General features: G+C 50.3%; 1 protein-coding gene across 1 annotated transcript; it reads left to right on the forward strand.

The window, feature by feature from the left end:
* Nucleotides 1-209: 209 nt before the first annotated feature.
* SERPINA5 (serpin family A member 5) lies at nt 210-13,133 on the forward strand. Its single transcript, XM_054447495.1, has 5 exons — nt 210-355; nt 6,193-6,828; nt 8,878-9,148; nt 9,588-9,735; nt 12,072-13,133. The coding sequence occupies exons 2-5, from the start codon at nt 6,210-6,212 to the stop codon at nt 12,252-12,254; spliced, it is 1,221 nt and encodes a 406-aa protein (XP_054303470.1). The 5' UTR covers nt 210-355; nt 6,193-6,209; the 3' UTR covers nt 12,255-13,133.
* Nucleotides 13,134-27,111: the final 13,978 nt, after the last annotated feature.

A 27,111-nucleotide genomic window follows, 5' to 3' on the forward strand; every position in this document is an offset into this window, starting at 1 on the left:
TTTCCCTGCCTCTGGAATGCCAACAACGGGCAGGCTCTTTGGTCTTGTCTCTCAGGAGTGCCCATGCCATTCCAGGCAAACGATGGCTTGGCTGGTGGCGTAAGGCTTGGGGGGCAGCGAGTGGGCATCGTGGTCAAAGCCTCTGGATCAGGCAGCTGTGCCTGCAGGCAGGCCTGCTGGCTGGAAACCTGCCAGGAAAGGAAGGGGCTGTCCCGGGGCGGGGCCAGGGAGGGGTGGAGACAGGGCCGGCTGTGGTCAGTGACAAGTGCTGGCTGCAATCCAGTCAGTCCTCTGCCCTTTCCTGAGCCCGAGGGACTGCCACCTCCACTGTGTGCACGCTTAGCTACAGAACACAGTAAGTACCGATGCCGCAACGGGAGGTCCCGAGGGCTTGAGGGCATGTGAGGTGAGGAGAGGATGGACTCTAGAGTTTTGGGGTTTGGGGGCTGCAAAGCTCTGAAGGAGTCTCATCTCTGCAGTTTCAGGTATCCAAGGCAGCAGAGGTGAGTGGGTCCCCCGAGCTCTGTGATCTTATGCTCCACACTAACTCTGGGAGAGCCTCCGTTTCCTCATAGGGAAGATGGAAATAATTATACACTCTGGATGGTGTGACTGAAGATTAAATACAGCAGGTGCTCTCACTCAGCACATCTGGCCATGTCTGCAGACACGTTTGGTTGCCACAACTGGAAGGGGAGTGGGGGTTAGTGGCATCTAGAGGCCAGTGATGCTGCTGATGATCCCACAATGCCCAGGACAAGATCACAAAGCATCATCCTGTTCGAAAGGTCAACAGGATCAAGGTTGAGAGACCCTGAAATAAGGCCATGGGGACAAAATGTTGGCTGGATAGGAGGTGCTCAGTAAGTGGCAGCTTCTGGTGTTTTCTGTGCCTGGAGTCTTGGGCCTTTAGAAATCAGGAGCAATGATCCAATATTATCTGCTTCCCTGAAATAAGGGCATCTTGCCTGGAGGCTGCCACCCAGGCCGGTCATGGCAGCTGCTCATGATGAGACAGTAACCATTTGGCAGTTTGTTAAATGAAAAAAATGTAGAAATAAAGTAAGCAGAATTTTTAGTTTTTCTGAAGGTAAGGCTTTTGGCCAGATACGCAGCAATAAAAGAGGAAACTGCTTCCTTGGGCCAGTGTCCTTGCTCATAGATCAGGAAACTGAAGCGTGAAGAATACAGGCAGCAGATGCCTGGAGGTGACGGATGTGTTCATGGTGCTGATGGTGATGATAAGTGACAGATGTAGACTCATCTCCAAACTTGTCAGGTTGTAGACATTAAATATGTGCAACTTTATGAATAGCAGTCATGTCTCAATCAAGTGATTTTAATAAATAAAAGGAAGCCAGAGCTGAGAGACAGGGAGGGAGTTGTTCAAGGTCACCTGGCAAGTGAGCCCCGGGGCAGGGAGAGCTCAGCTCTGGGTGGCCAGCCTGGCTTTTTCCACTGCTCAGTGTCCAGCTTGCAGTCTAATGTCTCTGAATTACAGAGAAGGAGACAGGGGTCAGTTCATTCATTCGTTCATTCTACAAAGGTTTATGGAGCATCTCTCATGACTGCAAGCTCTTGAAGGTGAGAGCAGCACAAATGAGGGTCCCATGGAGAGAGAGGCCGGAATGAAAAATGTCAATGACAAATGCATATATAAAGGCACACGTGTAATTTAAAGAGCTTTGAGAGAAACAGTCAAGGGACCGTTCCAGAGAATAGCCGTGGAAGGGGAAAAGGTCCAATGTGATAAGGTATTGCAAAGAAGTGACATTTAAGCAAAGGTCTGCAGCCTATGAAGAAGTTGGCCTCAGTGAGAAAGGTCAGGGGAGGGTTCCAGTAGAGAGGGAAGGTATGCAAAGGCCCAGAGTTAGGACAGAACTTGCTGTGTTTGAGAAACTGGGAAAAGAAGAGTGAGCCTGGGGGTATCACGTGACCCAGGGCAGAGCAGGTCCAGGCTAGGTACAGCCAGGTCACAGGAGCCCTAGTGGGTTAGAGCACAAATCAAAGTTAGCATTTACCTGAAACACAGGAGTTGGCCATGAGTTTCTTAGGCGAGGAAGCGCTGAGACCATATTTATGATTGAAGGAGATTATTTTACATGCTGTATATAGAAAGCCTTGCAGGGCAAAGAAAGGAAGTTACTGGGGTAGCCCAGGGGAAGATGATGGGAGCTTCCATCGGGGGCAGTGAGAAAGCCAGGGAGAGGCGGCAGCTTTAAGACCTGTTTTGGAGATAGAACTGACAAGCCTTGCTGATGGGCTGGAGTGGAAGAGGAAGTCAAGATTACTTCTTCTGGGAAGTTCTGTTACTGGGTCTTTAGGATCTAGAGGAAGCTGTGACTTTGTCTCTCATCTCTGCCTGGGCTCCAAGCCTCACATTCCTTTTTGTAATTAGAAGATATTGGACAGACCCTCCTCACTAACACAATTCCCACAGCTGAGTCCGGGGTAGAACTGGGCAGGACTTCATTGCCCAACACGGGAAATATCAGCCAGCAGATTTGGGTTTCATGGATGGTGGGGGGCCAGCAGAAAGACTGACCAGGGCCTACCCATCACATCCCCACCAATTCACCTGCCACCTCAATTCACCTTGGGCTGAGATGACAGATGAACTTGACTGATCCTCTCTCTTCCCTCTGCAGAAACACTAAAGCCAGAGACCAGGAGAGGGGCAGCCCAGCCAGGCTTTCAAGGCACTCAGTAGAGGCTGGTCTGGGGGATGGGAGGCTCCCAGGGCTTCACCTATCTCTGTCAAAGCCATATATTTCCACCAGAGGCCCAAGAGTGCGATGGCAAACCCTGGGTTTGAAACTAAGAAGCGTAAAACAAGCACTGAGGACTCCACTGCCTCTTGGAGTGACCTCTCTGACCCTCTGTTTCTTCTTCTGCACTGTTAGGATAATGATACTAATTCCATGTTGCTGTGGAGAAGTATAAATGAGCTAATATAGGTGAACTGCATGGGGATACCAGGAGGTGAGGTCAAGGAGGAACGAGGTATCACTCCTCAGAGCCACTCAGAGACAGGCTGTGCACGAGTCAGAGGAACCTGGATTTTAATTCTGGTTCCATCACTCAGTAGCTGGAACAAGCTATTCCATTTCACTTAGCCTCAGTCTATTCAATCTGTAAACTAGAGTGAGTTTACTTTTGGAAAACTCTGTAAAATAGAAAGCTTACTTTTGGTGAAGGTTAAATATAGTAATATTTATGGAGTGTCTAGTAGGTCTTTAATAATTAGTGGTTTTACTGAAAAATAGAGAGAGTGGGCCCAGAGGGAGCAAGATTTCTGGGTCTCAAACATTTAGCCCAGGAGAACCTAAGTGAACCCGGGGCCCTCTCCAAACAGACCCTGGGGGAGACTCAGTGCACACCCGGAGAAGCAGCTCCTCCCCATCGGATCTCTAGCACTTGGCAGGGGGCAGGGTCTTGAGGGGGTGTTCACAGCACATGGCAGACTGCAGATGAAGAAACTGAGGCCCAGAGGGGGTGAGGCTTGCGCAGGGTGACCTAGTAGCTGCATAGATGGGAGAATGGAGGCCGGGGCCTCACTGAGACTGTCTGGTCAGCTGCCCCTGGGCTCTATCCAAGAAGGAAAGTCCCCTGCTTCTGAAGCTGTTCTCGAAATTATCAGCTAAGTGTGACCCTGCGGGGGGTTGAGCCATATTGTTTCTTTAGCAGCATCTCCATATATGGCTGGTTCCAACACTTGGCAGGAGGGACCATATTGTACTGTAAAATAGACTCATTTAGAGAAGCCAGAGATTAAACCACCCACCCATGTCCTTCAAAGCTCTCCCGGCAAGTGCCACGGTGGGAACAGGTAGGGAGTGTCAGTGGGGGGAAGCCCAGACTCTGCTCACTCATTATCTGCAGATTAGGGCTATTGTTGGTGGCTACTAAGTTAGGGACTTCAAAATCAGGAAGATGTAGTACAGGAACAGAGGAGGCAGGACTCTGCAGAGTCGGAGTGATAACCGGGTCTGAGTCCAAGCTTTGCCAATGTTAGCAAGCGACTCCATCTCTCTGAACCTCGGATTACCCATCTGTAAAATAGAGCTAGCAGCAAGACGTACCTTTTTGGGTGGTGCAGGGCTGAAGGAATTGGCACAGTACCTGAAAGAGGGTGCGGGCAATGCGCCCAACTGCTGTGGCTGCTGGGTTCGGTGCCGGGTTCGGTTCTGCAGGCAGAAACTTCTACATGAGCCTCCTTCTCGGAGGGAGCTCAGGGCGCAATTTGGAGGCTGGGCTGGCAAGGGTGACCTGCTGGAGCTATTCAACTTCACTTAAAGACAGGCCTGCAGTCCAAGCCTGCCCAATTCCTGAGACCATTCTCTCTCCACTACTGAGCCCCACAGCCACTCTGCAAGCGATTTCCCACCCAGCTGTTTGGGGCCCTTTGGAGTTTGGTTTTAATTGGGTCACAGGATGCTGTGACAGGCTGCCCCTGCCTGGTGGGGATCTGGGGGCCCTGATGACATTGTGCCCATGGAGAGAGCCCAGCAGAAAGGGATTCCCTCCAAGGCAACACACAGGGCAAAGCTCACATCAGAAGCCAGGCAGGCCCTCTGCACCTGGTAATTAGCCGGCCCGGGTGCTGTCAGGCTCACATGTGTGTGTGTGTGTGTGTGTGTGTATGTGTGTGAAGCATGTACCCTATGGTACAGTTGAGAATATGGGGGCCTCAGATGGGGCTTTTGCCGGAAACTGCCATGCCTACTGCTCACACTTCCATAGCACGTGCCCCCAAGCACCCCGTGGTGTAGGTGCTGTTATTATCACTATCTTACAGTTATGGAGCAGTGGCTCAAGGTGTAACTGATTTGCCCAAAATCACACTACAAGGACACAGCAGGGCTGAGATTTGAACCAAGGCAGTGGCTTCAGAGCCTGGGCTGTTTCCTACTGCGGAGGGAGGAGGCAAGACTTCTACCCGTAGCCAGATGGGGAAGCATGGGCACAGGAACGGCTCCTGGGCGAAGTGGAGGGAGGAAGAGGAGGACTGAAGGCGAAGGCCACGTCAGGAGTGATGGGAGACCCCACAAAGGCCTCCCTGAGAAGCGCTAGAGACAAAGATGAGTGCCTCCTCATCTGGAAGATGAAAAGGTGTCCTTGCCTGCATGGACTGCCGTCACAAAGTCCCAGGGGCTAGGGGGCTTCAACAACAGAAATTTCTTTCTTTACAACTCTGGAAGCTGGAAGTCTGAGATTGAGGCACCAGCAGGATTTGTTCCTTCCAAGGCCCCTCTCCTTGGCTCACAGGTGGCTGCCTTCTCCCTGTCGCCACCTGGTTTTCCCTCTGTGAGTGTCTCTATCCTGATCTCCTCTTTTTAATTTTTATGTAAGGACGTAGTCATATTGGGTTGGGGCCCACTCTAGTGACCTCATTCTAACTCAATCCCCTCTTTAAAAGCCCTGTCTCCAAATATAGTCACATTCTGGGGTATTGAAGGTTAGGACTTCAGCATATGCATTTTGGGGGGCACAATTCAGCCCAGAAGAGGAGGACGGTGGGGATGTCCATATGAAGAGGGAAGGCAGAATTCTTTAGGAGGGGAAGGTGTCTCTCTGTGGGACAAGGGTGGCATGGAGCAGCCCCTGGGGGAAGGAGAAGGGGACAGTTTGCATACTGGTATCCTGCCTACCCCAGGGTGAACACTCACTCAGCGTTTGCTGAATGAACAGGGCAAGGCCAGCAGTGCTGATGGTCCCAGGCATGTAGCTGGTCTGAGTTCACAGAAGGACCACAGTGCCCTGCCATGTGCCAAACCAGGACACCAGAGTGAAGGCCAGAAGCTCACATGGAAGCAGCTTAGTTCCCTGGTAACCTTGAGATGCTGATGAGACAGAGCAGAGCAGGGGGAACCCTCTCCCTCCATATCCCATCCTCTAAATTGTGTCCCTTGATGTGGATGGGCAGACAGGGTTCCTGCCCTGGCTGCCAGACCCCTGCCTTGGGTCTGTACCTCCTCTCCCTCCTTCCTCTCCCCATCATCCCTAAATCTTTGTCCTCGAGCCACTGCCACCCTGTGAAAACCCTCATGCCCAGTCTCGGGGGTGCCATCCCTTCTCTTTGAAGCTGAATGGACCAAACCTACCCATTGAGTGTTGGGTGGGGACATCTCTGGAAAGTCAGCACCTGGACCAGCCCCACCCCTCTCTGAGGACACCTTCTTTCCCTTTCAGAACAAAGAACAGCCGCCATGCAGCTCTTCCTCCTCTTGTGCCTGGTGCTTCTCAGCCCTCAGGGGGACTCCCTTCACCGCCACCATCCCCGGGAGATGAAGAAGAGAGTCAAGGACCTCCATGTAGGTGCCACGGTGGCCCCCAGCAGCAGAAGGGACTTTACCTTCAACCTCTACAGGGCCTTGGCTTCCGCTGCCCCCAGCCAGAACATCTTCTTCTCCCCTGTGAGCATCTCCATGAGCCTGGCCATGCTCTCCCTGGGGGCTGGGTCCAGCACAAAGATGCAGATCCTGGAGGGCCTGGGCCTCAACCTCCAGAAAAGCTCAGAGGAGGAGCTACACAGAGGCTTTCAGGAGCTCCTTCAGGAGCTCAACCAGCCCAGAGATAGCTTCCAGCTGAGCCTCGGCAACGCCCTTTTCACCGACCTGATGATGGACCTGCAGGACACCTTCGTGAGTGCCATGAAGACGCTGTACCTGGCAGACACTTTCCCCACCAACTTTAGGGACTCTGCAGGGGCCATGAAGCAAATCAATGATTATGTGGCAAAGCAAACGAAGGGCAAGATTGTGGACTTGCTTAAGAACCTCGATAGCAACACGGTCGTGATCATGGTGAATTACATCTTCTTTAAAGGTAAGGCTCTTGGGCCCAAACCTGCACTTTCTTTGGCTTTTCTGCTGCTTTTATCTAAAGAATACCCAATTCCCTCACATACATAAAAGACGGGGAGTACATTAAGTTCTTTCGGGTGCCTGTTGAGAAAAATTAAGTAAACAAGCAGCCAGATAAGGTAAGATGAATGCCTTCTCACTGTGGATGGGATTAGTGAGCCTGAGATGCTGTTTCCTCCATGGAGGAAGAGCTGGTTACTGTCTTTGGGCCCCTGGGGACATCTGAAGCCCCAGCTTTCATACAGGCTCTGAAGCATGAACCCACTGTGGCCACCATGGCAAAGACACCAACACCTTAGCCACTCAGGGCAGGACACGGACCCCAGAAGGGCTTAGAGGGCATTTCCCAGTCCCCCGTATCCCCCAGATCCTGGCCCCTCTGCCCTCATAGAGGCCAAGACTCCCTCAGACAAATGCTTGTTCCTCTGAAATGCCTCCTCCTGACTCCTCAGCAAGAGCTGACCTCTGCTTATCTCCCTGACACTCCTTGTAAGCATTCCTGCTCACCTCTGCAGCTCCTGCCAGTTGCTGACCCTGAGGAAAGCAAGAGTGGATAGAGAGGAGAAGAGAGGAGAGGAGAGGGTGGGAAGGGTTGTGGAGGAAGGTAAATTGTTAACACCTCCCCTTCCTGTGGTCACAGATCATGAGTATCTTTGGCCATTTGGGTGGCTATAACAAAATACCGTAAACCGGGTGGCTTAGCAACAACAAACATATATTTCTCATAGTTCTGGAGGCTGAGAAGTCCAGGATCAAGGCACTGGCAGATGCAGTGCCCATTCCTTGGTTCATAGACAGTGCCTTCTTAGTATATCCTTGCTCGAAGGAGCAAGGCAGCTCTCTGTGGTCTCTTTTGTAAGGACACCGATCCTGTTCATGACAGCTCCACCCCCATGACCTAATCAACTCCCAAAGGCCCCCTGTCCTAATACCACCACCTTGGGGGTTAGGTTTCAACATATGAACAATGCGGGGACACAAACATTGAGACCACAGCAGTGAGTGTCGAACTTGGACTCTGAGATTTCCTATCTCCTGGTGCAGGGCGGTCCCCATTACACCAGATTGCTGAGGACAGCTGGAAAATAAGCTAAGGACGGTATTGGCTGGGGTCTTCCTTTGATAACGATTAAGAAATTGGAAACAGGCCAGGTGTGGTGGCTCACGCCTATAATCCCAACACTTTAGGAGGCCGAGATGGGCATATCACCTGAGGTCAGGAGTTCGAGACCAGCCTGGCCAACGTAGTGAAACCCTGTCTCTACTAAAAAAATACAGAAATTAGCCAGGCATGGTGGTGGGTGCCTGTAATTCCAGCTACTTGGGAGGCTGAGGCAGGAGAATCACTTGAACCTGGGAGGTGGGGGCTGTAATGAGCCAAAATTGGGCCACTGCACTCCAGCCTGGGTGACAGAGCGAGACTCCATCTCAAAAAAAAAAAAAAAAAAGAAAAAGAAAAAGAAAATAAAAAGAGGTTGGAAACAATCACTTGTAGCGTTTTGTTCAGAAGTTCCCATAGGAAGGTCAGAGAAGGGTCATTGAAGACTTCCCAATGGGAAAAACCATTCATTTCCAGGATCCATACTAACTTCTCTCTAAAACCTAAATCAAAATATTGGGAAGAAAGTGCAAACAGAGAAGCTCACCCAGATATCAGGTAGCATTCACAGCCAGCCACATTTTTCACCCTCTTCACTTGGAGATTTGGTCTTTAGTAAAACGTTAGAGAATCAGAGAACATCAGGGGTCCAGGGCCTCTGAAGATGTGAAAACCAACCTCCTTGTTTTGCAAATGTGGAAGGAAAAGTCCCACGAAAAGTCCAAGAATGTGCTCAATGTTATAAAGAGACTTGCCTTGATATCCAAGAGGTTCAACAGTCGCTGCTCTGAGGCTGCCATAAAGATGGTCTCTGCTGGCTATCTTTACTGTCTTCACTCCTTTTATTTGCAGCTGAGAATTTCTAATTCTGACACAAAATTCTTTTTCATTTTTCCCTTTTTTCATCTTTAGCTAAGTGGGAGACAAGCTTCAACCACAAAGGCACCCAAGAGCAAGACTTCTATGTGACCTCGGAGACTGTGGTGCGGGTACCCATGATGAGCCGCGAGGATCAGTATCACTACCTCCTGGACCGGAACCTCTCCTGCAGGGTGGTGGGGGTCCCCTACCAAGGCAATGCCACGGCTTTGTTCATTCTCCCCAGTGAGGGAAAGATGCAGCAGGTGGAGAATGGACTGAGTGAGAAAACGCTGAGGAAGTGGCTTAAGATGTTCAAAAAGAGGTACTTTCAGACTACCCCAGGGCCAGCCTAACCCCACACAGCCCCAGGGAGACACACACACGCCCTACCAGGGCCACACAGCTCTGGTGGGAAGGACTCACCCAGCCAACGAGCTGCCTCCAAGCCCAGAGGCATCCTGTGACATCCAGGTCCCGGGGGCCGAGCCCAGTTGGAGGGACAAGGGCTGGAAACTGGGTTCCTTAGCGTGGTGCCAGAGTGGGCAGAGACCTCTGGGGCAGCCCACGTCCAAGTCCAGAGCAAGGGGAGGCTCATCCTAGAAAAGAGGCCAGAGGAGCCATAACCACCATTGTTCCTTGGGTTAAGGAGTCCTTTTTTAAACCATCAAAACTAAGAATCCAGTGCATTATGAAGCCAAGGGGTGAGGCTCAGTGTGCCAATGCCCCAGAACAGTCTAAGAAAGCTCCTTTTCCCTTTCCAGGCAGCTCGAGCTTTGCCTTCCCAAATTCTCCATTGAGGGCTCCTATCAGCTGGAGAAAGTCCTCCCCAAGCTGGGGATCAGTAACGTCTTCACCTCCCATGCTGATCTGTCTGGCATCAGCAACCACTCAAATATCCAGGTGTCTGAGGTGGGTTCAGAAGCTCCTATGCATCTGCTTCCCAAGATCTATTCTGTTCTATTCTATTCTATTCTATTCTATTCTTTCTATTCTACTCTACCCCATTTCATTCCATTCCATTCCACTCAACCCCACTCCACTCCACTCCAGTTCACTCTATTCAATTCCACTCCACTCCACTCCAGTTCACTCTATTCAATTCCACTCCACTCCACTCCAGTTCACTCTATTCCATTCCACTCCATTCCACTCCTCCACTCCTCTCGTCCACTCCACTCTACTCCTCCACTCCACATCTCCACTCTGCTCCACCCCTCCACTCCACTCCTCCTCTCCACTCCACTCCTCCACTCCACTCCACTCATCCACTCCACTCCTCCACTCCACTCCACTCATCCACTCCACTCCTCCACTCCCCTCCTCCATTCCTCTCCTCTGCTCCACTCCACTCCTCCACTCCACTCCTCCACTCCACTGTACTCCACTCCTCCACTCCACGCCACCCCTTCACTCCTCTACTCCACTCCTCCACTCCACTCCACTCTTCCACTCCTCTCTTCCACTCCACTCCTCCACTCCACTCGACCCCTCCACTCTCCACTCCACTCCTCCACTCCACTCCTCCACTCCTCTCCTCCACTCCACTCCTCCACTCCACTTCACTCCTCCACTCCACTCCACTCCAGTTCACTCTATTCCATTCCACTGCACTCCATGCCACTTCACTCCAGTTCACTCTATTCCATTCCACACCACTCCACTCCTCCACTCCACTCCAGTTCACTCTATTCCATTCCACTCCACTCCACTCCATTCCATCCCATTCCATTCCACTCTATCCATTCTATTCTGCTCCATTCCACTCCACTCCACTTGTCCACTCCACTCCACTTGTCCACTCCACTCCAGTTCACTCTATTCCATTCCACTCCACTCCACTCCACTTCAGTTCACTCTATTCCATTCCACTCCACTCCACTCCATTCCATTCCATCCCATTCCATTCCACTCTCCTCCATTCTATTCTGTTCCATTCCACTACACTCCACTTCTCTACTCTTCCACTCCACTCCTCCACTCCACTCCAGTTCACTCTATTCCATTCCACTACACTACACTCCTCCACTCCATTCCACTCCTCCACTCCACTCCATTCTTCCACTCTACTCCACTCCTCCACTCCACTCCACTCCATTCCATTCTATCCCGTTCCATTCCACTCTATTCCATTCTATTCTATTCCATTCCACTCCACTCCACTCTACTCCATTCTATTCTATTCTATTCCATCCCACTCCACTCCACTCTTCCACTCCATTCCTCGACTCCACTCCACTCCAGTTCACTCTATTCCATTCCACTCCACCCGACTCCATTCCCTTCCATCCCATTCCATTCCACTCTACTCCATTCTATTCGATTCCATTCCACTACACTCCACTTCTCTACTCCTCCACTCCACTCCTCCACTCCACTCCAGTTCACTCTATTCCATTCCACTCCACTCCTCCACTCCACTCCTCCATTCCATTCCACTCCTCCACTCCATTCCATTCCACTCCTCCACTCCAGTCCATTCCATCCCACTCTACTCCATTCTATTCTATTCCATTCCACTTCACTCCACTCCTCCACTCCACTCATCCACTCCACCCTTCCACTCCACTCCATTCCACTCCTCCACTCCACCCCACTCCACTCTATTCTATTCTATTCCATTCCATTCTACTCTATTCTATTCCATTCCATTGCAGTCAACTCCACTCCACTCTCTACTATTCTATTTCACTCCTCTCCCCTCCACTCCATTCCATTGCAGTCCACTCCACTGCACTCCACTCCTTTATTCTGTTCTATTCTATTCTATTCTATTCTATTCTATTCTCTCCCTCTCCCTCTCTTTTCCCCCAAGTAACAAAAGTTTCACTTTGTGTCTTATCCTTCATTGTGTCTTATCCTTCATGTAATGGGAAGCCATATCCACCACTGTTCCTTGAGTTAAGGAGTCCTGTTTTAAACAATCAAAACTAAGAAGGCGCTTCCTAGCTATATGATCTCCAAAAAATACTTGACTCTCTGAGCCTCCTTTCTCTCTTCTATAAAATTGAAGAATTACGCCTTGCTCCAAGATGTCATGAGAATTCAATGACAGACACATGCGAAGTCACCCCCCAGCACAGTGCCTGGGGCAGAGTAGCTGCTCCATTGTTTCATTTCCTACTTGCTCCATGGCTCAGTTGAACAGATACTTAGAGGGTGATGCCCATAAGCAGAAGATTTGCAGTTTGCTATGATGACTTCACCCACCCCTGGTGGCCTGGTGATGCCTGGTGTCTCCCCTGCAGATGGTGCACAAAGCTGTGGTGGAGGTGGATGAGTCGGGAACCAGAGCAGCGGCAGCCACGGGGACAATCTTCACATTCAGGTCGGCCCGCCTGAACTCTCAGAGGATAGTGTTCAACAGGCCCTTTCTGATGTTCATTGTGGATAACAATATCCTCTTCCTTGGCAAAGTGAACCGCCCCTGAGGTGGGGCTTCTCCTGAAATCTACAGGCCTCAGGGTGGGAGATGAAGGGGGCAATGCTATGGCCCATCTGTATGCTGGTAGCTAGTGATTTACACAGGTTTAGTTGACTAATGAGGCATTACAAATAATATTACTCTATGATGATTTCTTCCACCCACACAACTGCAAGATACAGGTACCTTGGGGAAATTTGAAGAACATTCAATCTTGCCCTCACTGTTCATCAGTGAAGATTAGCACTGAGATCCAGAGAGGCTGGATGACTTGCTCAAGTTCACCAGAATGGTAGTGCCAAAGAGAGGTCCAGAGTCCAGGCCCTTGATGCCCAGCTCAGTGCCACAAAGCTCAGTAGGAGGGTTGTTCCAGTGGATGAGGGCCACCAGGAAGCACAGGTCCAAGGCTGGCCCCCCACCTATCAGCAACAACAACTGTCAGTTCATCCTGCATGGGAAAAATGTTGGAATGGGAGTCTGAAATGGGGCTACTGTTTCGGTCCTAACGTGCTGTGTGACATTGGGACAACACTTCCCCTCTCTGGACCTCAGTTTCCCTCTGTATACAAGGATCAGATTCTTGCTGTGATCCAAGAACTCGTGAAATCATATAGAAAGGCTGGGGTGGGCCCTGTCAATCATGGTTGATTTCAGTACACTCAAGTGCTATTCATCCTTTAAGAAAAACATCTGGATATCAAGGTGGAAATGGCCCATTTAATGATTGATTATATCATTTCGTGGATATAGTTATAATCTTATGGGCCTGGCTGGGAGTGGAAGAAGGGAAGCCTTTTGCAAATAGTAGAGTATCAGTTGCAGGTGCCAATGACTAACTTTTTGAATTTTATGTTGGCATTAACAATAAAGCATTTTGCAAACACTGGTTATAACTGTCTTTATGGAGGCAGCTCTGGAAATGGTGACAATGATAGCTTACCATGCTCCAGGCTGGGTGCCTGGCCCTTCACCTGGATGGTCGCATTTGCCCCTCATAAGACTCCCATGAAGAAAGGCACCACTGCTATCCCATCTGTTATTCACAGATGGGAAAGGCAAGGCTTGAAGTGGTTAGGTGGCTTACCCAGTCACATATCTTCTAAGTGGCGCAGCCAGAATTTGGCGGGGGGAGTGCGACCAAGAGCCCTACACTCAGTCCTGTGCTCTGTGCTGTGGAGGAGAGATGACCAGGAGCAGAAACTTCATTCAGGGGCATCTCAGGCACCAGCTCCCCCATGAGCCAGGTAAGGTCCCTCCCTCCCTTCACCAAGCACCATGTGTTTCCTCATCTGCCGAATGAAGAGGATCAGATACTCAAGAATGGAATGAGTGGGTGAGTGAGTCCTTCGCTGCACCCAAGTCTGACTCTCTGTGCGCCTGCTCACCCCACCCTGCATGTTCTAAGCATGCTTCCATGAGGCTGTGCCCCACCCTCTGATTCTAGAGTCTGGACTGTATCAGAGATGAGTGCCTACTAGAGGTAACAAGGTCAGGACCCCAAGCCTTGTCCATCCCCTAAAGTACTGAGCCCCCACCATGCACCAGCCCATGCCATGCGCTTTGCACTTGTGATATCACCCATCCCTTGACAACCCAGCAAGTTCTATTATCATTCCCATTTTACAGACAATAACGTAAGTGCTTTCCCAGGGTCCCACAGCTGGTGACAGTGAGGGCCCAGGGTCTGAGAGCCCAGATCGCACATGTGCGGGCTGGTAGCGGGGCAGATGGCAGCAATCAGACTGAGACATTTCTCTGTAATTGTGCTGTGGGCTCAGGGTGGCTCTTTACGACGGGGCCCCTTCGTGGGGTCATGCACTCCTGTGTGCTTTCCCTTGCATCATGCCTTGCCTGTCTTGGCAAATACTTCTCTGGAGTTTATCCAGCCAGCCCAAGGTCACAGGGAAGCCCTGTCTGTGTCTCACATGGAAGGCCAAGGTTCATCACTGTCCAAACTTTACTCAGCAAACAGTCACAAAGCAGCTCCTGTGTGAGGGGTCAGGGGTGGGTTCACTGTGGTCTCTACTGCGTGTCACACATTGAAGCACTGTGCTGGGGGTCATCGCAGGCTGTTTAACACAATTGTCACATGAGCCTGGGTGCACAAAATGGTAGAGCAGCTCAGAGAGAGATGGACAGAGAGAGAGCATGAGCCTCTGAGAAGTCAGGTTTCCGTGGATGAGGGGACACTAAGATGGCTTTGGAGCGTGAGAAGGACTTCACCTAGCAGATGTGGGAAAGGAGTGAGACCTCCAGGCAGAGGGACTGGCTGGAGACGACCATGATGTGGTGAGCCATGGAGTGTAGGGGTCCCCACAGAACTTCAGTCTGGGCCTGCACAGGGCATGTAGAGGAGACAAGGAGGAGGGAGGTGGCTGTGCTGGTGGTTCAGTGACAGAGATCCTGAATGGGAGGCCAATGTTTTGTCTGATCTCTTTCATCCCAATTTCAGGGTAGTTTGGTTATCCATGCCACACTCCAAGTGTCCCCTGGGCCCTTTCTCTCCCTCACCCTCCTGTCTGCACAGGAGTAGATGCCTCCACGCAGCCCTCCCAGGACGCTCACCTCTATCCACAGCTGCTTCTCCAGCACCCACCAGGCCCTCCCATGGAATGAGCTCACCTACAGGGTAAAATCAGGCCACGGTCACATATAGGCCTGACTACTCCCCTCAGGACCCTCATTCACAGCCACCGTATTAATTTGCTGGGGCTGCCGAAACAAAGTGTCCTCGTCTGGGAGGCTGCAGTAGATTTGCTGATACTGATTTGCTAGCATTGCTGAAATTGATTCAAGCTTGATTCTGGAGCTTGAATCTAAGATCAAGGCATGTGCAGGGCTGGTTTCCCTGAGGCCTCTTCCCTTGGTTTGCAGGTGGCTGTCCTCTCCCCATGTCTTCACATGGTCCTCCTCTGCATGTGCCTGAGTTCCAGCTTCCTCTCCTCTCCTCATCTCCACCTGTCCTATAGGATTAGGGCCCCCCAATGACCTCATTCTAACTTAATAACCTCTTTAAAGGCTCTATCCCCAAATACAGTCACGTTTAGAAATATTGAGGGTTAGGACTTCAGTGTATGAATTTTGGGAGGATGCAACTCAGCCAGGCTCACTCTTATCATTACAGCTGCACTAGTGCCATGCCTGGTTCCTAGTGGACACCCCAGGAACAGCCATCCATCCAGACTGATGTCCCGTGACATCCCCTACACTCCATGGCTCATCACATCACACTCGTCTCCAGTTGGTCTGTCTGCCTGGAAGTCCCACACCTGTTCCCACATCCACCGTCTGGGAGGTCCTTTTCATGCTTCAAAGCCAGCTCGGTGTCCTCCTTTGTGCAAAAAAATGTCCTGACCTCTCAGAACTTCATTCTTTCTCTCTGTCGATCTTTCTCTGAGCTCCTCTATCATTTTGTGCACCCAGGAACGTGTGACAATTGAGTTGAACCGGCTGCAAAAACGAAAAAGAAGAAAAGCTGAGTTAAACAGGCTGCAATGACCCCCAGCACGGTGCTTCAATGCATGAAATGCATCAATGACTTGCAGCAGAGGCCACACTCAGCCCCCCTCTGCCCTTTGAGTTTTTGCAGCTCTTGCCAAGATCATTCTTGTTCTTAGAAAGCCCACCGTTATTTTCCTCTCTAGCCACATGGATTCTAAAACCTCCTCTTGTGAGCTGTAATCAGAATGCGGAGAAGTAATACAAGGTTAGTGCCCAGGACTCCTTCTCCCACCTCTCCCTGCAGAGACTCAGATTTTTTTTTTTAAATGACCTTGTCCTTTGGGGGAAGAACTTCCCACCACAATGAGCAGCCATGCCCAGCCTACCCTTGACTGTGGGGCTTACTTAGCTCATCCATCCAAAGGCTATTCCTGGGGTGCCTAGTGGGAATCCAGGCATGGAGCTAGTGCAAGCGCAATGATAACAGTGAGCCTGGCAGACACTGACCTCGGCAATAACCATGTAAACAAATAAACAGAACTACAAACTATGATGACAACAATTCATCTGTCCACAGATATTCACTGAATGGCCACTGTGTGCCTGGCACTGTTCCAAGTGCTGAAGAAAAATGAAGAAAACAAAAATCCCTGCCCTTGTAGAGGAGACATTGTAATGTGGCAAGATAACATAATGAAAAAGAATGAAGAATAAAACAGAAAAGTAAAATGGATTGCATGTCACTTGACGACAAGTACTGTGGAATGAGGCTGTCATCTAAATGGAGCACAGAAAGTGGAACATGGCGACATCTCAGCCAAAAGACCTGGCAGACACCACCTTGGCCAAGAGATCGAGGTTGGCATCGCCAGCTGTGAGCAGTGCTGACATCTTGTTCTCTTCGATATGGCGTCATGAGCAGGCTGCTTCCTCTTGGTGGGATCTTCCCCCAAACCCAGAACTTCTTCTAATCACGAGAAAATGACAGCCAATCTCAAGTTCAGGGACATTTGGCAAAATAGCCACCACTCCTACTTAAAAATGTCGAGGTCATGAAAGGCAAGGAAACCCTGGGAAATCGTCATTGGCCAGAGGAAACTAAGCAGACATGACGACTAAATGCAATGTAGACTCCTGGGACAGAAAAGGACATCAGTGGGAGAGCTGGTGAAACCCAAGTAAGTCCAGGCTGTACCAATGTCCACTTCCCAGTTCTGAGGAACATGCTGTGGTCACGTGAGATGTCCACATTTACGTTAGGGGAAGCAGGGAGAGTGCATATGGGACCTCTCTGTATTGTTTTTATAACTTTTGTGTAAATCCAAAACTGTTTTAAAAAGTTTTTTAAATTATACTTTAAGTTCTGGGGTACAGGTGCAGAATGTGCTGGTTTGTTACATAGGTATACATGTACCATGGTGGTTTGCTGCACCCCCTTTTTTTAAGAAAATGTTTCAAAAAGAAAAACAACCAATTAGGGGAGGGCACATGAGTGGGGTTGGGAATTACAAAGGCAGAAGCAGGAGACCAGTTAAGGAAGAGAACGGGGCACTAAGAGAGGCAATCAGGAGAACCTTCCGCAGCCAGGGCCCTGAGGGTCTCCCTGAGGTGGTGCAATTGAAGCAGAGTTCTGAGGGACAAACAGGTGTAGACACCGTGAGTCTCAGAAGTGAGAAAAGGGGAGTGCTGTGCACGAAATTGAGAGACGGTGCCTGTGGCAGCTGCTGGGGAGGGAAAGAGAAGGTGGGATGGGAGGCCCATCCCTTCCTTGGCCACAAGGACACTGAGTAGGGTGCTAAGACGGGAGTAACAGTAATAATAACAGGCAGCACTTGGAGGCTGTGTCCTGTGTGTCTGGCACTCGCCTAAGCCCTTTGTGCACATAGGCTGAGTTAATGCAGAGGTGAACTGAGAGGCACCTGGGGCAGGGACTGGGGGACAGGAAGCAGGTGACATCTCCGGTCCTCTCCAGCGTCCTTAGAGCAGGTCCACAGTACTGATCCTTCTCTGCCACCCTTCTCCAAGACCACCTTGGTGGGAGTAAGGGGCTCTAAGGTGACAACAGACACAGGAGCCACAGACACAAGACACAAGACACTTTTGACTCCCAGGAGAACCTAGTATGGGCATCCACACGCCCTTCCTGATGGTGACTTTTTATGTAGACATGCAGAGTGCAGTTAACCAGCTGCTCCTGCACACGTCTGGATCGCTACTCACACATCTGTGCACATGCGTGAGTGTGTGTGTGCGCGTGTGTGCACACACACACACAGCCTCCTGGAGCACCGTGGCTTCTGGAGCACTAACACAGCTACCGCCTCTGGTTGTGCTGAGCTGAGCACCCATTGCCAGCTGGGGTGGGGAGAGGGCGGGCACTTTCCCTGCATGACCCCGTTTAACCCTGTCAGTGCCCCACTGAGGTGGTCCCTGTTGAATGACAGAGGAAGAACCTGAGTCGGGACCCCCAGAGAGGTGTCTCCACTAAGCAGAAGCCTCCGTTTCTCTCCCAGCCTCTCCCAGAGGGGCTGCTCTGAAGCGGGTGGATTTGATCAGGATAATCAAGGTAAATGATCCTTATCCTGATCCATCACAAATGTTAAGGTACAAGGCTGTGGGGGTGGAGAGTGGGTGGAGTCTCTGCTGCCCGGTATCCTAAGCTGGGTGATCGCAAGCAGACAAACACGTGACCACCTCTCGGGCCACACAGGGGTAATGAATGTAATGAGGCCGAGGTTACAGGGTTGTTGAAGGCTCAGGGGAGACCAGGCAAAAAAAAAAAAAAAAAAGCTACGACCTGCGACCTCCCTATAGCAGTGTTTCTCAAACTCTGATTAACGTTACTTGAGGAGCTTGTTAAAAATACGTATTCCTGGCACTGATCAGATAAATCAGGATAAATCAGAATATTTGACACAGATTCTTTAAGCTCCCCCTTGGGATTCAAATGCACAGAGATTTTTGGTGCTTTGCCACCTACAGTGCAAGAGAGGGCAGGGCTGTCCTGTTCAGTGCACTGTGACCCAGACGCTCAGGCCCCAGGAACTCCCCTACTCCCTCTGCTCCCTGTGGTGCCACCCACCTAGCTTTCATGTCTGAGGGTGGTCCTCAGATTCCTCCTAGAACAGGCCCAGAGGCTCTTAGCTATGTAAGTATCCATTCCTCCAATCACTGCGGAGCACTCACCAGGTAACAAGCACACACGCCCAGGCGAGTTCCCCATGCTCTTCCCCACGCTGATATCTCAGACTCTACAAATCTGCAGCTGCTGCCTAGGACTCTGTAAGTCCTTGAGCTTGGGACCCCTACCACACACAAGCGCTGGGCATGCCCCACAGGCGGGGAAGTGCTGGCCATATACACCCAGTGAAGCGGGAATTCCAGATAATGAGTAACTTTTTAGCACAAGTACCCATGCCCTTTGAATTGTGAGGCATCTTTGTTTGCTAAATCTGACAATTCTACCTGTAGGGAACAGGGATGATTGAGAAGCAGCTGCTCCGATGGCCAGAAGCCAACAGCCTCCCCTGCAGAGATGCGGGAAGTCCCAGGGACAGCAGGAAAGGCCAGGCACTGCACTGGCAGTGGGATTGGGGCTTGGGTCAGAAGAGGGTCAGGGCCACAAGGAAGGACCCTGGGGGGCTTCCTGCTACATAATATGAGGGCCGGGAGCATAACAAAGGATTGACTTATCCATGATTGCATCAAACTGAAGCCTGAGACAGAACATTCTGTGAGATCGCCTTGTTCACTGCAGAGGAGCTGACTCACACAGTTTTGTCTGGAAAGTGCAACCTGTGCCAGGAGTAGCCAGCCTGGGAGTAACAAAGAGGCTTTTCTACTGCAGGTTTTCCTAGAGCTCCTCTACCTAGCTGCAGAGATTGGTGGTGCTAGCCCAGAAAGGGGGGTCTTCTGGACCTGGGGACGATGCGGTTGGGCCTCAGGGTACTGGGAGGCCAGTAGGGGTGCTTCAATCTGGCCAGTGACCTGAAGGACTCATATTCTTAAGGATATCCTGGTGGCCACGTAGAAAACAGTCTGGTGGGATGAGGGTGGAAGTGAGGACCAGCTCAGAGGTCACTGAGGGTGCAGCCAGACAGGCTGGGACCCACATAGGCAGCAGAGATGGGGAGTAGGGATGTGGAGGGGGAGACCCAGCCCCACGCTGGGGGCCCCGAGGGGAGGTGGGGGCTGAGCCGGGAGAAGAGGCATCACCCACTCACTTCTTGCTTGCTGAATGACTGTGAGGAGCAGGAGGAGGAGAAAAAGAGCAAGCGAGGAAGTCAAGGGGGTTATTTGGGGGCAATGCTCCATGTGAGGATAGCTAAGGACAGGTGCCAAGGAGGCCCCTGTGTCAAAATCCCAGGTCAAATTGTTAGTTACCAGAGGCCTCTGATAAAGACAGAGCCACAGGTAAAACGCAGCAAGCACAACCCCTCGACCCTAAAATCAGAAGCCTATCTGTGTCCTGGCGAGGAGAGAAGCACGATTGATCATCCACACCTCCAGGACGCAAGCCCGTTATTTCTGATGCAAAACCCAGGCTCCTTCCAGGGCTGGCACAGAGGACTGCCAGAGGAGTCAGGAGGCCTCCACCTTCCCCAGCTGGGCAACCTCAGGGGGTGTCTCCTTATCTCTGGGGTCACTGTGTCTTCATGGCCAGGCTGGGCACAGGTCAGCTGGGAGTGGAGCTGTGTTTGCAGGGAAGGAATGAGGGTGGACGCCTAAGCCAACCTGCCTGGTTCAGAATCCTGGCTCAGCTTGGCACTTACCAGCAGTGGCGGTGAGGTCTTGGGAATGAGCTTCGCTTCTCTCGTATTTCTGTTTCCTCATATCTAAAATTGAGGGAGTAATGGGACCCGCCTCAGTGGGTGTTCATGTGGATTCCATGTGCTCTTAAGCATAAAGAACAGAGCAGCTATGATGACCATCATCTATGTCACTGGGCCTCCGGGAGTGAGGGAAGGAGAGGCAGATTTGCTTAAGTACAAGGAAGGCGGAGGAAGGTAGTAAGGCATCAGCCATGTGGCACAGATTGTATTATGAGATTGACCGGTTTTCTTACCTCATCCTCAAATTTCCCTCTTTACCCGCTTCCCATGATTCCTGAGAGTCAAGAGGACTGGAGTTGTGGAATGTGTTAGTCATCTACTGCTGCAGAGTAAATAGTCCATGATTATCTCATGGAATTCCTGAGGGTCAGGAATCCAGGAGGGGCTAAGGTGCGTGGTTCCAGCTCGAGGTCTCTCTTGAGCTTGCTGTCAAGCTGTTGGCCAGGGCAATCCCAGAAGGCTCACTCATGAGGCTGTATGTAGAAGGTCTCGGTTCCTCCTTATGCAGGCTACTCACAGGGCTGCTCAAATGTGACTTAGAGAGAGAGAGACAGAGGTTTGTTTGTTTAGTGTCTGGGACTGAGAGAGGATATAGAGAGAAAGCACAAAAGAGAGAGAAAAAAAGAGAAAGGCAGAGAGAGAGATAGAGATAGAGACACAGATGGTTGTTTAATGTCCAGGACCAAGAGACAGACAAAAGAGAGAAAGCACAAAAGAGAGGGGAAAAAAGAAAGACAGAGAGAGTGGGACACACAGAGAGAACCCACAGCAGAAGCAGTAGTCTTTTTTTTTTTTTTTTTTTTTTTTTTTTTTGAGACAGAGTCCTTTTCTGTCGCTCAGGCTGGAGTGCAATGGCGTGATCTCGGCTCACTGCAAGTTCTGCCTCCCAGGTTTGTGCCATTCTCCTGCCTCAACCTCCCAAGTAGCTGGGACTACAGGTGCTCGCCAACACGCCTGGCTAATTTTTTGTATTTTTAGTAGAGACAAGGTTTCACCGTGTTAGCCAGGATGGTCTCAATCTCCTGACCTCGTGATCTGCCTGCCTCGGCCTCCCAAAGTGCTGAGATTACAGGTGTGAGCCACCGCACCCAGCCAGAAGCATCAGTCTTTTTATAACCCAATCTCAGAAATGACACCCCACCCCTTCTGCCTTAGAAGGAAGTCACTAAGTCCAATCCAACGTGAGGGGAGGTAATTAAGCTCTATCTCTTCAAGGAAGTGGTATCAGACATTTGTGCACACATTTGTAAAATGACCAGAGCATTAGAACCTCAGAAACAAGCAGAGTAATTGCCCTCATAGTAGATTATTAATGTTTTAAAAAATGGGTGGACTAGCTGAAGGAATAAATGAACGAGAGAGTGAGCAGGATATTTCTGTCTCATTTCACATACAGAAAAGGCACTGAGGCTCAGAGCAATTAGGACATGTGTGAGGTTGTCTAGGCAGTAAGCGGTGGGGGCTGGCCTGGTTTGCCAGAACTCTGAGATGCAGCATGCAGTGTGCAGCAGTTCTGAAATGGAAGCCGGGGATGGCAAGCCACAGCAGCCACTCCCTCCCAGAGGGAGAACAGACCCAACACCAGGGAGGAAGGGATGGCTCAGCAGCCCTCAAAACAGAGTCAGGAGTTCTCCCTGCTCTTGCCAAACCCTCTGCAGGCACCTCTTATCCATATGGGGACACAGCCAAAGGCCTGACTGTGCTGAAGGAAATTTGCAAATCCTGCCTCAAATCTGCAGCTAGTGTCTCCCCCAGCAGCCACCAAACCAGGCCAGCACAAACCCAGCCAGAGAGCAGCATAGGTGTCAGGCAGAAACATGCTATTGACTCTATCCTTTTTTAACAGAGACCAGAGTCCTCTGGCCTTCCACAGAGAAGGCGGGGTATTCTCAGGGTTCTCTGGATCTGCTGGTGTCAGTCAGTATCTATTTCTTCTTTCTAAGAATTCTTTTTTTTTTTTTTTTTTTTGAGATGGAGTTTTTGCTCTGTTGCCCAGGCTGGAGCGCAATGGCACAATCTCGGCTCACTGAAACCTCTGCCTCCTGGGTTCAAGGGATTCTCCTGCCTCAGCCTCCCGAGTAGCTGGGATTGCAGTCACCCACCACCACACAGGGCTAATTTTTGTATTTTTAGTAGAGACAAGATTTCACCGTGTTGTCCAGGCTGGTCTCAAACTCTTGACCTCAGGTGATCCACCTGCCTCAGCCTCCCAAAGTGCTAGGATTACAGGCATAAGCCACCGAACCCAGCCTCCTAAGAATTCTTAAAGGAGCTACGGTTGACAAAAGAGATTCAGAGAGGTAAAGAAATGGCCCTAAAGTCACCCAGCAAGTAGATGTGGCAAAGCCATGTTGCAAAAGAAGCCCTGGTGGGTGACACTCTTTGGATGGCCCCTGCCTCTCTGGAAGGCACCAACATTGGTTTCTCTCCGCCTCACCTTCCCATGCAGGTGGGCATGCTTGTGCTTGGGCTCCTGCTGGTTATGCCCCAGAAGCACACGCTTCCCTATTTGCAGTCCCAGCCCATGTGTGGACACAACCCATTTCCTAGGCTGTTCCTTAGCCCACTGCACCAAGTCAGCATTTAGGAATCAAGAGTGGCACCACAAAGGCAATAGCTGTGAAGACCACAAGCAGCATCACAGTGATCCAGCTTGCAGAATTCCAGTGTCTGATGGACTCTGTGTGTACTAAGGTGACTCCAATCCAAGGACAGTGAAAGTCACTATTCCTTGGACTAAGCATCTGCTTGTCCCAGGTCCCAGGCTGAGCATTTGATGTGAATCTTTAGTCTCTTCACTTTTGAGATAGGCATTACAGCCACACTCACACAGGTCCCAAAGGCCAGTGCCACCCACTACCTCTGCCATCTCCACTCTTGCATTCCACCGGATTCCCTGACCTTTAGAAATAGTCTCCTGGAGGGCAGGCCTGCTGGCTCAAACCTGTAATTCCAGCTCTTTGAGAGGCTGAGGTGGGCGGATTACCTGAGGTCAAAAGTTTGAGATCAGCCTGGCCAATATGGTAAAACCCCGTCTCTACCAAAAATACACAAATTAGCCAGGTGTGGTGGCAGTCACCTGTAATCCCAGCTACTCAGGAGGCTGAGGCAGGAGAATTGCTTGAACCCAGGAAGTAGAGATTGCAGTGAACTGAGATCTTGCCACTGCACTCCAGCCTGGGCAACAGAGTGAGACTCCATCAAAAAAAAAGGAAAAGAATAGTCCCCTGGAGCCCCTGGCCCTGACCTCCCAAAAGCCAGAGTGAACTTTCAATCTCACCATAGGCTGACACCCTGTGTCCATTTTAAGTCAGAGGACCATACCCATCCACAGTCAAAGGAGAGGGTGGTGACCGATGTGGACAAAGCTCCCGTTCAGCTGAGACCCCAATCAGTAAAGAAAATCTTTCCCTACACAGATCCACAGACAACCAAAGCCTTAAAAAGGCATCAACCCTAAAGCCTGTGAAAATGTCATTTTCTCTCCTGTGTTCAAGAATAGAAATGCCTTCCTTCATTTTTAAAGAAGGATCAGGGGATGGTGGCGAGAATCTGGATTTGGCATTGGATTGGTCTTCCCTAAACTCCAACAGCTCCTGCATTTAACAGCTAGGGGTATGTGGGCAAATCACATGATTAGACATAGGAAGCTTTTTCCTCCTTCCTAACTCCTCTTCCTGGAGGTTGACACAGACCAAAGCTTGGTAAGAAAACTTAGGATAAAAGAAGGGGCAGAGGCCGGGAAAGGTGGCTCATGCCTGTAGTCCCAGCATTTTGAGAGGCCAAGGTGGGTGGATCGATTGAGCCCAGGTGATTTAGACCAGCCTGGGCAACATGATGAAACCATGTTTCTGCAAAAAATTACAAAAATTAGCTGGGCATGGTGGTGTGTACCTGTAATCCCAACTACTCGGGAGGCTGAGGTGGGAGGATCACTTGAGCCCAGGATGTTGAAGCTGCAAATGAGGTGAGATTGCACCACTGCACTCCAGCTTGGGCTACAGAGTGAGTTCCTATCTCAAAAAAAAAAAAAAAAAAAAAAAAAAAAAGAGGGCAAAGATTTTTTTCAACATCATCAGAGATGGGAGCTATACAAGCTATACAAAGAGAGGAGACAGTGAGCCATGGCAATGTCAAATATTCGTTAGCCAGTACGTGTTCTGCCTAGGGAAGTTTCCGCACCTACTGGGAGGTATGGGGAAAGGAGGCAGGGTTTAGCAGGATCAAGAGGCCGTGGGGGATGCAGAGTACAGGACAGCAATCCCCGGATGGCCTTGGCCGGCCCCGCTTTCCTTCCTCCAACTCTTAGCTCTCAGGATAACTGTAGAATGTGCTAAGAATGCAGTGCCCTGAGACAAGGAGAAAATATCGGGAACAACCTGAGCTTTGTCTTCATTCCTCCTAAAACTTGTTTTCAGCCATCCAAGTGACTTCCGGGATATAAAACCCAGGGAGGGGTGTTTTCCAGGCCCCTTAGCTGTGGTGCAAAGTGAGGCACCTGCAAACAAGACTCCATCTGCCGGGGCAGCTTTCCTGAGCCTTGGGGGACTGGTTCATCATGGATCCTAGGCTTCTGTTGATTCTTGCTGCCTATATCTGTAATGAAGTTGGTTTGCGTGGCTTGCATCGTATTCTGTCACATCAAACTCATACTCTAGCAACTGGGTTTGTGTAAAACCTCCTCCCACATCCAGGAAACTAAACAGAAATTAGCAAGATGTTTAGAGTCCTCTCTGAGGAGTGAGGCAGGTGCACAGTGTTGGGGACGTGTTGGGAGTCCTCCTCCCAGATTGATGACGAGTGCATGGGACTCTGCTTCCCAGAGAGAAGAAAGAGAAGATTTCAATCAGGAAGGGGTTCCCTGCAATTTCAAGTAGGGCAGGATGGAGTTGAGAGGTGGGATGGAAGCAATGAAATTAACTTGCATTTCAAACCTCTGAGGGCAATGCATAGGCTGGAAGCTATAATGTGAGCCTGAGCTAAAAGAGTAGGAGTGTTTGTTCACGATTCTGGACTCCATATGCATCTGATCACTTCACAGCTACTTAAGGAGATTGTCCAGGGGTCGGCTAACTAGGCCCACTGACCAAACCCAGCCCCCAAACAGACAGCTTTTATATGTTTCACAAGCCAAGCTTCATACATTTTTAAAAGATTATGAGGAAGAAGGAAGAAAAGGAGAAAGACAAAGAGGAATGGGGGGAGAAGAGGAGACAGAGATCATACGTGGCCATCAAAGTCTAAAGCGCTTACTATTTGGCCCATTACAGAAAAAGTTTGAAACCCCTGGAATGTAGGCCCTGCTCCCTTCCATTAAGGCCACTGTCCCAAAACTGCAGAGATAGTGTCACCCTGAAAGCGGGAGCATGATTTGTTTTGCTCATTGCTGGATGCCCAGTGCCTAGGATCATGCCTGGCACATAAAATCACTCTTTAAATATTTGTGGAATAGAGGAAAAAATAAATGAATGAACAATGTATAGAAAAGCACTTGGTAACCTATAAAGTCCATGTATAGGACAAATACAAATACATTATTTATTTATTTTAATTTTTTTTGAGAGGAGTCTTGCTCTGTTGCCCAGCCTGGAGTACAGTGGTACAATCTCAGCCCACTGCCACCTCTGCCTCCTGGGTTCAAGAGATTCCCCTGCCTCAGCCTCCTGAGTAGCTGGGACTACAGGCATGTGCCATCATGCCTGGCTAATTTTTTTTGTATTTTTATTAGAGATGGGGTTTCGCCATGCTGGCTAGGCTGGTCTTGAACCCCTGACCTCAGGTGATCCACCTGCCTTGGCTCCCCAAAGTGCTGGGATTACAGGCATGAGCCACTGCGCCCGGCCTACATACTATTTTAAATCCACTGCACCTGTTCTTATTCTGGAGGGGATGCTGAATTCTGTCCTTGGACAAGGCCCTCAGTGTGTTCTGGGAGAGCCTGGCTTGAAGCCACATCATGCAGAGGCAGGGCAGGTACCTAAGAAACAGAGCTTCTCAGGCTTTCTGGTGCACACAAATCACCTGGGGTTATTATTAGTATCCAAATTCTAAATTAGTATGCCTGGGCTGGGCCCCAAGAATTAGCATTTCTAACAAGCTCCTCTGTGTTGCTGCAGCTACTGGTCCCTGAATCACACTTGCCATACAGTAAGGATGTTAAAGCTGTCTTCCTCAAAGGCAGGAGCATCATCTCAAACCCTAGTATCCTCCTCATTTCCTCTTTGCTTCCTTTTGTGGGGCTCCAAAAAACAGTAGGAATGCCCTGGATTCTGATGAAAGAATATTCTCAAGTGATTGCTGACTCGGGAGGCAAACAGCTCCAACGATCCTGCAGCCCATGGGCTGGTGGGGAGATGACCCGCAGGGGGCCGTTCCAAAAAGGAAGAGCATTGGACCTGGAAGAGTACAATTTGGCCTTAGTGTTGCTTTACTTTTCTGTCTTAATTGCTCTGTGATTTCATCTGGCCATGGGAGTCCACGATGACATGTGCCATCCTTGTATGAATGGTGCTTGCAGAACCGAAGGAAGGGCCTGTACTGATGCCTGGGGCAAAGCAAACCAATGAAGACTTGTAAGAGCCCAGAAAAGAG

The sequence above is a fragment of the Pongo pygmaeus genome, chromosome 15, assembly GCF_028885625.2.
Source record: "Pongo pygmaeus isolate AG05252 chromosome 15, NHGRI_mPonPyg2-v2.0_pri, whole genome shotgun sequence".
NCBI classification, from domain to species: domain Eukaryota; kingdom Metazoa; phylum Chordata; class Mammalia; order Primates; family Hominidae; genus Pongo; species Pongo pygmaeus.

Excerpts from the sequence above, each read along its gene's own strand:
- SERPINA5 (XM_054447495.1), top strand. The coding sequence starts at position 6,210 with ATGCAGCTCTTCCTCCTCTTGTGCCTGGTGCTTCTCAGCCCTCAGGGG. Across the intron at positions 6,829-8,877 it reads GAATTACATCTTCTTTAAAG|CTAAGTGGGAGACAAGCTTC; the intron begins GTAAGGCTCTTG and ends TTTCATCTTTAG. Across the intron at positions 9,736-12,071 it reads CAAATATCCAGGTGTCTGAG|ATGGTGCACAAAGCTGTGGT; the intron begins GTGGGTTCAGAA and ends TCTCCCCTGCAG.